Source organism: Harpia harpyja, chromosome 5 (genome assembly GCF_026419915.1).
Source record: "Harpia harpyja isolate bHarHar1 chromosome 5, bHarHar1 primary haplotype, whole genome shotgun sequence".
In the NCBI taxonomy this organism is placed as follows: Eukaryota; Metazoa; Chordata; class Aves; order Accipitriformes; family Accipitridae; genus Harpia; species Harpia harpyja.
The window spans coordinates 73472305-73485569 of record NC_068944.1 but is presented as its reverse complement, the minus strand read 5'-3'; the positions used below and the strand labels follow the sequence as shown (position 1 = coordinate 73485569).

Sequence of the window (13265 nt, the reverse complement as noted above, 5' to 3'; positions counted from 1 at the left end):
AGGGAGCAAAAAACATTTTCCAGTTTCACTGTGTAGTGCTTGTATACAAGAACTATCAAACGTAATACATGATGCTTTACAGACTTATGGGCTTGATAGTTCCTGTTTTCTACTTCATGTCTTGTTCCCCAACATATATTTCCCTTCAAGATAGCCTAAAACTCATAGGGTGGGAAGAGCACATACTGTGTTATTCAATCCAGCTATGAGAAAAAAAAAATACAGCATTTTTACTTGCAACTTCTGAGCTCTCAGACAGAATCCAACATGCAACAAAACTCATGCTTCAGGCACCTTGGTTGTCAGGCACATGATACATGATTCGTCTCTCACCTGGACAGGCTTATAGGTTGGGAGAAGGCAGAGTTATGTATGGTTGGTTGACCAGAACTCAAGACCTACCCCAGAGCACATATTGGATTTCTAAATACAATTAGCTTGGTTTTCAAATGACTACTGGTACTGAAGCAGGCACTTAATTTGCAAATGTACTTGTTGTAATGCATGCAAATTTGCTAAATGCAAATACCCTTTTTAGTCTCTTGAGCAGAGTGCTATTTGCATCATTTTATTCAGTCTGAAAATCTACTGAAGATTTGGTTTTAAGGCTTATCTTCTGACGCCTGTTGCAAAACTCAGCAAAATCATGGGGCATAAGATTCACCCAGTATCATGCATATGAAGCAAATTTTTATATCTTTCTCCTTACAGTCATTGGGGAGAAAAAGGCCCATTTAGGACAATAAAATATGTTATCTGACAAGCAGTGCTTTCTACCTTGGCGTGGCATGAACTGCACCTTGTACTTGCTCATTTTTCTCCACTGACCAGGGGGAGAATGTAAATGACTTATTCAGCTGTAAACATCTATATTGATCAGATTAATCTCATCAATTTTCTAAAGACAGTTAAGATAAATCCAGGCTATAAATCTCTGCAGGCTTTCTTAATTCTTTTTTTCTAGCTCCTTGATTAGTATATTAAAAAAAAAAATAGCTTAGTTTAGACATTAAAAGTGGGAATGATTGTTTCCCACATTTTACCAGCTGAGGATGGGTCTTCTTAAGGCTGTCCTTTCCTGTTTCTTAGTACTATTTGAGAAGAGTCATTTGGGTATTGGAGAGGGGATTGTTGGTTGCTCTGCTTTGTTTCTTTAAGGATACTATTAGAAAGTTCCGCATTGCAAAATCAAGCTGCCAAAGTTGGAGAGTTGATTTATGTCCTCCTTTGCCTTATAGTCTGTGGTGCATTTAAAGTGGAGTGTCCCTGTGCTGCATTCTCTCAGGACTAGATCAAAGTCCTGCTGCTTGCTGTATGAGTGGAAAGGTACTTCACACTCCACAAGGCAGTACAGAGATGCCCAATCTTTCTTTTACTAGTCAGATATCTGGTATCACTTACACAGTCCTGCGTAGCACAATAGGGAGGACCATTCCTTGCACAACATTTTCTCAGACTTTGCAACAGTGAGACTTTGCATTCAGTTCTGGAGTTGGCCATAAATACCAAAGGCTAACAAGAAAACTTCTAGTAAAAGAGAAGGTAGACAACGAAAAACCATATTCTGTTGTCTTTGCCCTGACAACAACATTCCAGAACTTCTACAAGTTTAGTCGTCCAGCTTACAAGAGCAGAAGTTGTGCCTGCACCTGTACCAGTACAAGGTGGGTTGTGGAGTGCACACATCCAAACAGAAACTTGTCTGTCAGGGAAGAATATCAAATGACCTATTTATTTCTCACATGAATAAACAGCAGAGCATTAACATTTCACATCTACTGTTCTCAAACCTGATCTCTTTCTTTGTGTTTTTTCCCTAGAGGAGCTATCTGTGGAAGAGACGTTATCTCAGCTTTGTATGGAGCTGCAGGTATTTTCTTCAACAGAATCTGCCCATACGTTTTTCAAGTCCATTTTTCAAGTGCACTGAGACAGTCCAGTCACGTATCAGAGCGGGGAGAAAAGGAATTTGGTGCCATCAGAAAGTTTGTTGAATGTTTCTCTTCCACCAACAATTTCACATAATTTTGATTAGTCACTTACAAGATGCTTGTGTCACTTTTAACAAGTCACCAGCTGGATTGCTTTAACATCCTTCAGTGAACCTAGCCCTGAGTATCAGAGTATGCAGAAAAAAATTATTTGGGGGTAGGTTGCAATTACAGCTTTTATGCTGACAGGATAAAAGATACTTTGGCAGGTTGTACAACCATATCTTTTCAAATAAAAATGCCTAAATGTGTAGGGAGGCTCATGGGAGGAAAAAAGTGATTTTGGCATAGAAGTGACTGAACTGCTCTCTTGAACTTCCTTCTGCCACGTTTATTTCAAGTGAGACACAGACAAGTCATCAAGGGTGCCAGGAAGAAATGCAAGCATCAGCTGATTACTGGGGAAAATGCTTTATAATCAGAGACTTAATAGATTTGATTTGCTCAGTTTATTAGCAGGAGGGACAGCATAGGGAAGAATGACAAAATAACAATTAAGAGAGGGAAGCTGAAGCCAAACCAAGCTGGAAGTACATTCACACTCCAGTTACAAATGGTGGGCTAATGTTTGTCAGCCATGGGTGAAAAATGTTTGAAATGGCAAATTTCTTAATTTTAAGTCACGACTTGGATACTTCGCAAGAAATCTGATTTCATATAAATTTGATTTAGAGAAACAAAAGTTATTGGGCTCAGCTCTACTAGATTTAGACACTAAGTGTATAGAAGGTCAGACAACACAATCTAGAGTGTCTTTTGGACTTATTTTCTCTGAGTCTGGAAAAGTCCAAATTGGCTTGGCATACATCAGAAAATGCCAGCATTAATTCCTCTATGTTTTCTAATTCTTGTCCAATTCTTGTTCTCCCAAAAAGCTTATTGACTTGTTTTGCATGGCAATATTAATAAAGCCACACTGCTTTGACTGTTTGAAAGCTGCTGGGAACAGTGTAGCAACAGATAGGTGAACACAACAGCTAGAACAGCTGGTTCTCTGGGGCGTTATAAAAACTTTGGTTTTCCTGTATGCTGTGAAAATGTTTTGCCTTAGCATCCTGGGATGATAGCTCTCTATCCATCTATGCATAAATTGATGATAAAGACAATGAATTTGCAGAGACTCTCAAGACATAAAAGTTGATATCTTGTACAATATTGACAGGACATAGGTGCAGCTGCAGTGTAAGTGGTGAAGTCGTATGTACCTCTGTATGGTATACAGATTAGTATTGGCAATACTTTCCCAGTATTTTGCCTCGAGGAGTATGTGAACTGAAACCATTTCTTTTCAGCAGAACATAAGAAAACCAGTCATTTATAAAGCAAGAAAATGCTATTAAAAACCACACAGACAGAAGCCTGTAGGGTTAGTCTCACATTACCACTGTGTTACCAGAGCCAGGTCAATTTTTAAAATTAAATACAAACAAAAGAAGAAAAAAAGTGAGTTTAACCTGCCATAGCTTTGTATTCAATCCAAGAATACAGCAGATACTCAATGCAGAAGAAAGTGGAAGGGATTTTTTTCTTTTTTAATTGCGTGATTGATTGATTTGTAAATAGACAAGCAAAAATAACTCCTCAGAAAACCCTCTCAATTTGTTTTGCGTGACAGTATTGTTAAAGCCAGACTACCCTGAGTGGGGCTTGAAAGGTGCAGTCACAGGGAACAGCCCAGCAGCAGGGATGTGAATGGAGTAGCCAGAATCACATTTGGTGATCATTTTAGTTGCTGGGTTTTGCTCTGAGGAACTGAGTCTCTGGGATTTGACCTGTGTCACTAGCGCTGCTAAGCTCTTGTCCTGTGTGTGGCAGTGCAGTAAGACTCTCACAATTAGAAGTAGGCATCGTCTTTTCCTTCTTTCCTTCCTTCTTTCCTTCCTTCCTTCTTTCCTCTCGAATATGTTCAAAAGGTTAAGAACCAATAAACTAGAAAAATAGCCATCATACACCTATTCCTAGTATGGCTTGCATTAATAATGCATCTTCTTTGAAGACTGTGCTTTCAGTTTATGATCTAAGAGGCAGCTCATTGACTAACTAAAAAAAAAAAAAAAAGACATACAGCATATAAAATTGAGTGCAGTAAATAAAGTAGTGCCCTGACTCTGCAAAGAGAAATGTTTGGGCAGGATCTTTTGTCTACCAGTATGCCCCCGATTTTTCCAGTACCAGCATGGGTAGTGGAGCTTGCGCCATTTTGGACAAGTCATTAAAACAGAATAGCACCCAAACAATGCAAACTCAGTGACAATATCTGTGTTATCCACACATATATTTTCTCTGTTTCTCTCTCTCTCACACAGACAATTTGTTTTTAATCATGGCTTAGTTTGCAGTGTCACCAATCTGGAAACTACCTGCATAATAAAATGTGAAAAATAAGCAGGCTTTCAGCTAGACTGCAGTCCTAACCAAAGAAAGACCTGGCCAAGAACTGATAAGCAATTCCTCTGGTATTAGTTCTGGAATATTTCTGGTAGTATTACTGGTTTCATGGAAGCAGGTAGGGACCCTAGGAACAGATGAAGGCTCAGTTCTGTACTCTTTGTGCCAAAACATGGAGGTAAAATACAATGTCTGTCTCTTGTTGAAGAAGTTGTGAAACGAGGGAGATTGATATGCAAAGACTTTGCTGCTGAAATGCACTTCCTGGGCTGCAGAGCTTTAGCACAGAATTGCAGCCTAGAGCTGGAGGGCACGGAAAGCCCCAGCATGTCCTAGTGTGGGAGAGAAGCAACAGCAGACTCTGGGATGTCTGTTTTCATCATGTGTTGAGGACACAGTGTTTTGGTTTGGGGTTTGTTGTTTGTTCCCCCCCTCAATCACCCATCTGGTGTCCTAGTGTGACATAGCTGAGAAGGCTTCTTTTGCTATCAGAAAGGAGATTACGGGCCATGGTTTATTATTTCAGAGCATCCAGCACCATCTGGTGGATAATTTGGAACCCACTTTCTTTGATTTTTTTTTTCCCAATTACTACATCTGCAGTAACGTGTCCACAAAAATTAAGGCTGTTCCCTCAAGCCAAATATGTGGCTTTTAAAGAGTAAAAGCAAAAGTCTCACCAGCTTTATATGGGGTAAAATAACTAAAAATAGTAGCTTTAATAATAATTCTAAATCAAGAGGAACTTTTGTTGTTGTATTTCTTAAAAGGACTTAATCTAACATATAAACTGATTTTCCTTCATGACACCGTCTTGATCTCAAAACGTCTTTTCTCTCCTCCAGCTGCTGAGCAATCCAGAGAAGATAGCAGAACAGATAAGCAAGGACCTCGCCTGGCTTTGCTCCCACCTCCTGGCCCTGTGGACCCAATTCCTGGAGGTGGCAACGCTCCATCCAGAAGTTACAGCTTATCTGACTCAGGAACATCACATGCTGAGGGTAATGTTAAGAAGTTAAAAGCTAGTTCAGTAATGGTAACCTCCTTAAGACATTAAATTATTTATCTGGATATATATTTCCAATACTATTCTGCCCCTATGACTATTTACTTGAAATGGGGCGAGCAGGACAAGAGGCAAAGAAGAGTTGAAACCCAGGATTTGAAATTACAGATTTCAATTTCTGTATTGAAGGCTGTTGCTTTTATGGGACCCAAGATCCTGCGTAAAATGAGAGCACTTTGAACACCAGAATCAGACATGGAACAGGAGGTGGGTAGGAAGAGGTAGATATCATCTGTACTTGCTAGATAGCCATAAATCATAAACATTTGTTTTGAAAAACACAAGCATCACAATGACAAATAACCAAAGAAGATTGTTTTATCTGAACTTCTTTCACAAAACTACCATGAGGAATATAGATCTGTTCTCTTCACTATGTCACATACATATATATATATATATAGCTAGTTCTTGCCTTTCTCCTAGTGAGGTGCACCCCACAAAATGTTAATATTGTTCATGTGGAAATTGCTTCTTGTACTTGATAATAAAGAATGCACAAAAGCACTTTTTTTTGAGCTAACTTTGTCAGATCTGCTTATCTGATTATTTCAGCAAGTATTGTGTCTTCCATTAGGACATTTTTTGTTATTGACCAGACATCAGTTCAGCACATCACCTGAGCAGAATTCATAGTCTGATCTAATCATTAGAATAGGGACATAGAGAAAAGGGTAGGATTCACCTTGCTTAGCTTTAGGAGTCTACAGTGTAGGTATTGACATGTTAGCTTACGTTCTGTTTCCCGTCAAAGTCAGTGGAGGTCTGGTTACTCTCCAGAGTGACCAGAACAACTCTCCGGTTGCTCTCCCCAAGAGCACAGTTGAGCTTGCAAAAAGAAGGTATAAAATGCAGGAAGAGGTGACTGAGTGACAGATGCTGAGACTCCCCTGGTTAATTTGACTAGGTCTCCCTTGACTGTCAGAGGACCTGGGTGGCTGTCAGCCAAAGGACCCAACTCTGTGTGCTCCCAGCTCCAGCAAGGTGAATCCCACCCTGTGGTTTGTTCCAGCTTTGACTGATGCCAACTGCCTGCTTGACCTTTGGCAAATTACATATCTCTGTGTGCTTCAGTTCCTCCCCATATAAACTCTGTGTAATGATACTTTCCCAACTCTGGAAAACAGTTTGACAGCCCCAGATGAAAAGTCATACTGTTAAGATACAATCTTTTTGAAGAGATGCTAGTCTTTTTTTGTAGAAAGGCTGTTTGTTAAAGCATAGCTGGAATTTAGGGAGATGCCGAGATGCTATGACATATGCTTGTCGCTGCCATTTTCTGACACTGTAACAGAGGTCACTTTTACAAATATTATTAGTAATGTATGGGCTGCAGTTTAACAGCTTAGTACATTTGATTGCATATTATGCTTGATTCATTTAAACTCAACGCTTATTCCAGGGCAGATAGCAGCACTGAATTTTTTATAGCTTATTTCACACTCTGTGCTCTGCCAGCCACTTCAAATTTGTGGTTCTTTTGTAATTGATTATCCAACACTGAACAGACCTAATGTCCATGAAGAGATTTGAATAGCTCTCATTTGTAAGTATCATGACATAGGCAGATGTGTTTCTACCATGATAGGGCTTATTATCCTCTGGGCTGATATATAAGACTTCCTTTACTCTCTTGGCAGTCACTGTGGATGTTCCCATAGAATAGATGATCAATTATGAATTGTTCTAATTTAGTAACTCACTCCGCTGCTGCTATACGGTTTGCATGGTGGGAAAGGAAGAAATTTTCCCCACTTTAAGAATACAGGGGAAAGTGGTAAATTTGACAGCTTTTAGAAAAGTAATCAGAAGATACACGTAAGCAAATCTTGATTTACTGTCAAGGGACACTTCTTACCTCCCAGTAAAATAAGCAACTACACCAGCTGCTTTGTGCTGGAGTGGGAAAGTGAAGCAGAACTGAGCTCTTTGGTTTCTTCTGTTACCAGTGTGGTGCAATGCAGATGAAGCATACTAAGGAATCTGGTCCTGACAATCACTGCTCTGTTATTAGCCTGATTGTACTTGGCACCTTTCAGCAGATCTTAGGTTTAACTTGTGTGTTTCTCTCCCAGGTGAGGAGATTCTCAGAAGCCTTCTTCTATACCGAGCACGAAAAACTCACTGTGCTCACGTTCCAGGAAGGCCTGTAAGTAACCCATTAACCCTCCCCCATCACTGGAATGACTGCAAATGTAGTTTAAAACATTTTGCAATCAAGACTCGGGTCTTTTTCTGCTGGATGTGGAGGAGTTTGGTTTGAGAGAAGTCACTGGGTCTGTTGGAGCTCCATAATGTAAAACCATTGAAATCAGTGTCAAAAGTAAGTGACTCCAATCAGGCCCCAGAAATTATTAATTTCAAGATTCCTATATTCTAGAGATATGATGCAGGACATCCTCTTTCCCCACCTCTCTTCTCAGAGGCAGTTGGGTGATTTCTATTCAGAGTGTATCTCCACCAACACCACCAGCCTCAGGACAGGCAGAAATACTTTTTTATACCTTTCTTCAGTTAACTTCCTAAACCTACTACACCAGATCCAGTACTGGGACTTTTAATGGGAAATAACTGCTGACAAGCAACAAAAGCTTAACATTTAAAAATTTGCTTTTTACCATCCCTAATATACATTTTTGGGGTAGGCAGTCATGGATTTCTTTTGGTGTTTAGTCCAGCCCTACTTTCTATAGCAGAATGGACCTTTAAATGGAGACAGGAGCATTAAACAGCCAATGCAAAGCTGTGAATGTTCACTAGATGCAGCAGTGGAGGACAGGAATGTGGAATACCACCACATTAGCTGGAGTAACTGTAGGATTGATGTGAGCTCAGGGCTGATAATTAATAGACTGAGAATCAACAGTGCAAAACAGTCCAGGAAAACAAACGTTGCACTGGGCAGCATTCATAAAAATATGCTATAAAACATTGGCAAAGTAAGTATTTCATTCTGCTTGACACTTCTTGCTTAGAACCAAGCTGGGCAGTATGAAGAGCCAGTTTTAAAGCTACACCAGGGCAAATCCTGCCTTCAGTTTTAGCCAATGATCCCAAGTGGAGCACATGGACCTGATCCCTGAAGAGTTCAAAGAAAGATGCTCACATTTGAATTTCTGAGTAATGAGGGATGTCCAGACTATTTGTCCACTGAAACAGCCTGTTACCATGGGGGGACCACAGCATTACCAGTGTGGAAACCCATCTTTTGGAAGGGGCTTAAAGGTGGTGACATCAGGTCCTGTCATGGTGATGAGGCTTAAGTGAGACATCTGCTTCTGACCTAGTGCAAAGAAGAAAATCACTTTCTCAGAGCTGTCACTAGGGACATTAGGGTTGATTCAGTGTTGATGGAAAGGGCCATGACTTCATTAGTGGATGGGTTGTACAAGGCTACCTTGTTCTGCCAAATTAGAGCAGCACCATGGCTGCAGGGACCCAGCTGTGCTCACTTAGCCCTCCCATGTCAGGTTTTAAGTGAGCTACGTACAAGGAAAACCCCATGTCAAGATCCTGGGGTGAGGGCACAGACACTCATGGCCCCATTCAAGTAAACATGACCCCGCACACAGGGAAGTCTAATTGCAAGAAGTGCTTTTATTTCTCCAGGCAGAAACAGAACTAGCCCATTTCCTGCAGATAAACATATTTTTTCCTCAGTAATTATCAAGGGGACTGAGTAAAAAAAAGTAAAATAGTTTACAAACTTTAAAAGTTGGTCTATGTGGTAATTCAATCTATACAGGCCTCATGGCAGAGTCATGTTTTCTTTTTGATTTTGCTAGATGATTGTCGTGGTTTAAACCCAGCTGGTAACAAAGCACCACACAGCCCCTCACTCACTCCTCCTGCCCCGGGCCTGGTGAGATGAGGAGAAAATATAAAGAAAAGCTCGTGGGTTGAGACAAGGACAGGGAGGGATCACTCACCACTTATGGTCACGGGCAAAAGACAGGCTCAACTTGAGGAAGAAAAAAAATCGATTTAATTTACTACAAATCAAATCAAAACAAGGATATTAGGAAGTAAAACCAAGCCTTATAACACCTTCCCCCCACCCCTCCCTCCTTCCCGGCTCAACCCCACTCCCGGTTCTCTCTCCCTCCTCCCCCCAGCGGCGCAGGGGGACGGGGAATGGGGGTTGGGGTCAGATCGTCACACGTTGTCTCTGCCGCTCCTTCCTCCTCAGGGGGAGGACTCCTCACTCGTCCCCTGCTCCACTGTGGGGTCCCTCCCACAGGAGCCAGTTCTCCATGAACTTCTCCAAGGTGAGTCTTTCCCACAGGCTGTAGTTCTTCACGAACTGCTCTGGCCTGGGTCCTTTCCGTGGGCTGCAGTCCTTCAGTCACAGCCTGCTCCAGCGCGGGATTCCCCAGGGAGCGGCAGCCATCTTGGGGGGCATCCATCCCCCTGCTCTGGCGTGGGCTCCTCTCTCCCCGGGCTGCAGGTGGGCATCTGCTCCCCCGCTCCCCTCCGTGGGCTGGGGGGGGACAGCCTGCCATCTCCCCACGGGCTGCAGGGGCATCCCCTCCTCCCTGCCTTCCTCACTGACCTCAGTATCTGCAGAGGGGTTCCTCTCACATTCCAATCTCCTCCCCTGCTGCAGGTTTCCCTTCTTAAATCTGTTCTCCCAGAGGTGCTACCACCATCACTGATGGGCTCGACTTTGGCCAGAGGTGGCTCCGACTTGGAGCCAGGGAAGCTTCTAGCAGCTTCTCACAGGAGCCACCCCTGCAGCCCCTCCCCTGGTACCAAAACCCCTCCACACAAACCCAAAACAATGATGTAGTTGGAAAAACAGGGTCTTGTCTGCCAGAATATTATTAATGTTGGGGGTGGCAGTAAGGAGTATTAATTGGGTCCACAGAGTCTCCAGGTGAGATCAGCTGTCAGCATGCCAGGTGCTGTACAACCACCTCAAACAGTGACAGTTTTTTCCCCCAGTTCTTTCTTCCTTCTTACCAGCCAAGAGCTTTTTTTTGCCTCCCATACTGTTACTGTGTGATCTGTGTGAGGCCATGCACCTCCGTGCCTGGCAGAATTTGACTGCTTAGACAAAAGAGGACACCCCATTTTCAATAGGTTGGGTATCACACAGGGTGGGAGCCTCTAGCAGGTGACATATCCTCCCAATATTTTACAGAAAAAAAAAAAATTTCTCACACCTTTCAATAGCAGTGATTCATCTTTTGTTGCAAGGATTGGTCTCAAAGCAAGTTTAGTTTATTATTTTTACATGTGGTCTTTAGTAAAATGCTGATGCTATTAATTAATATGTCAGTGAGAACTTTATTATGGTGCTGAGAGTTAACTCTAAACACCCAGGTGTTGCTGCAGGCAAAAATGAGTAGTTAGCTGTTTTTGATTCCTGTCTGAGTCATATTTTAGCAACCAATGACTTGTTAATCTTTGAGGAAAAAATAACTGGCCTTCAGGTAAGAGCAAATGATCGACAGCAACAATTATGTTCTGAAGTTGAAGCTGATATGCTGATCTGAACAAGTTATTTGTGTCTGGACATAGGAATCTTCCATGCTGGCATGAATGACAAATCTGCTGTTTGAGTTTTGCTTCATAATGTGTGAAGTGTGTTTTTTCCAGTTAACTGCCACATGATGATTACCTGCCTTTTGCCAATGATAATGTGAAATATTGCCATTGTGCTGTGTATGGGATCTGTGCAGAACTGCTTTCAGCTGACCATCTATGAAAAGCTTGTTGCCTTCCTCTTTATTCCTTAGGATAAGCAGACTAATTCATGAAAGAGTCAATACAAATGAACAAACTTTGTATTTGATGTTTTTTCCATTTTTTGAGGGAGATGCTTACATAGGAAAGCTCATCAGAACTAAAAATTATTGTACTTATTACAGCTGAACCCACATCAGTGTGCCAGTTTAATGTCACATTCACTGATGAAAGCCAGGTCGCGTTTTACAGGGCCCAAAAGATGGAAACATGTTGACGCGGAAGTCACGGACACTGCACACAATCAATATGATCAAGCAGATGCCACTTTATTGCCAAGATAGCTCGGTTTATATGTTCATTCTAGTTACTGTTCACGCATAAGCAAATTAGAGATTGGTTAGCATGAGCTGTCCACGCGCCTAGTTACACCTAGTGATTGGTTATAACAACACTGTACACGCGCATAAACATAAGGCATAATTGGTTGTATTAACTAAAACATGCAAAACTTGTCTCAGTCTAATTGGTCAAGATAAGCTGTGGAATTGAGGTTCTTTGCCAAGTTCCCTTTATCGTGGAATGCGCACCTGTGTTCTTCTAATTGACATCTTTCTTTTTTTGTCTTCTTGTTTATTCTGTTCAAGGCCTTCTAAAGGCATCTGGAATGCTCTTACTACCGTTAGCTAAATATGTGTCCACAAGCAAAGCATCCTTGAAGTCTGCTGCCTACAAAACATCCTTGGCTCACAAATTGATCAATTCTATCGAGTCTGGATTGTTCACTGTGTGCCCATTACTTTCCAAGTATCCCACAGAAACAGACAGTTATTCTAGGTTTGCCAGCAGGCAGTGGCTGAATTGATATGTCTTAGCTCTTCCAGATGTATACGTATGTGAGATATCACAGTGCTCTGAGGACTGGTGTAAGTGAGATAGAGGGCCTGCCATGCATCCTTCTCAGCTTTGTTCCTCTCTGTACTGCTCAACCAAATTTTTGATTATTGCTTCCTGCATCTGGGTTTTGAAACCCTTGCCACAGCCAGAGTAACAGACCTCTTTTCCTGACCAGAAAGCCAGCTGAGGGATCCAGTCTGAGCCAGCTGCAGTGACCCCTGGGACGACAGCGATGCATTATGGTAGCTAACAGGAGCCTGTGGCACAGGCAGCTGGAAGAATTTCAGAAAGACAGAGGTTTTTGCAGTGAGCGAGTGTGCAAGTTGTAGGTATCTCTAATTGAGAGATAGAAATCAACTCACGGGAAAACTCCCAGGAGCCTGGGTACCCCCTTATCATGCAGTAGTGCCTCCTCTCTTTTTAAGCACATTGCCTCTGTCCTCTGCTTACACATCCAGCTTGGCTGCTGGGCTTGCAGGTGTGATGGAGAAACAGCACAATAACTACTCATACGCTCAATTTCTTTTGTACTTTGCTGCCAGGATCCAAAGTCATGGGCAGATTTCTACAGAAATTCGTAATTCGGAGTACTTCACCAGCATGCCCCCGCTTCCGGCAGAATGCCTCGACATAGATGGGGACTGGAACACGCTCCCAGTTATCTTTGAGGATAGGTACATGGATATGCCTTGCAAAGGTGAGTGAAACACCACAAGGTACAGCTTCATGCGACAGCTGGAGCTGAGGGAGGTTCACTTCCCCAGCCCAAGGTAAGCAATCTCACACCCCTTGGACTGACTCTGGCTTGGATCAGAGCGTGATCCACTATGTAATACAACTGAATTCTTGTTTTCTCTAGTAGCAAACTAGAGTATTTCCTGTAGCTTCATATTTTTTATCTTCAAAGTAAGCTGTTTAGTTACAAGAGCTGGACGCAAAATCTAGAAAGAAAACAAAATCTTTCAGATTTTTGTTACAGTACAAATTTAAAGGAAATATAGCACTATGAATTTCATCACCAGTGTGACATCTAGTGGTAAGGAAACTCAGAACAAAACCCCACAATATCAGCATAAAGCCCAACACTGTCCCTGAAAGGCAGCATTGCTTTCCAAAAAAATATTTTCCCCTTGAGTACCCAAACCGAATTTTTAATTAAGAAATTATTTAGTTCCACAGATTTGTAGTAAAACCTCATAACCCTTGGTTCCCTTTTCTTTTTACACATTGATTAA

At 41.9% G+C, this 13265-nt stretch overlaps 1 protein-coding gene across 1 annotated transcript in view; it reads left to right on the top strand.

Moving 5' to 3' along the window:
- Positions 1-13265, top strand: part of FAM135B (family with sequence similarity 135 member B) — a 212262-nt gene that overhangs the window by 184480 nt on the left and 14517 nt on the right. Inside the window, exons 9-12 of the mRNA XM_052788410.1 lie at positions 1821-1870; positions 5225-5380; positions 7521-7594; positions 12573-12727. Coding sequence (XP_052644370.1) covers positions 1821-1870; positions 5225-5380; positions 7521-7594; positions 12573-12727 — 435 coding nt within the window. The remainder of the gene's footprint in view (positions 1-1820; positions 1871-5224; positions 5381-7520; positions 7595-12572; positions 12728-13265) is intronic.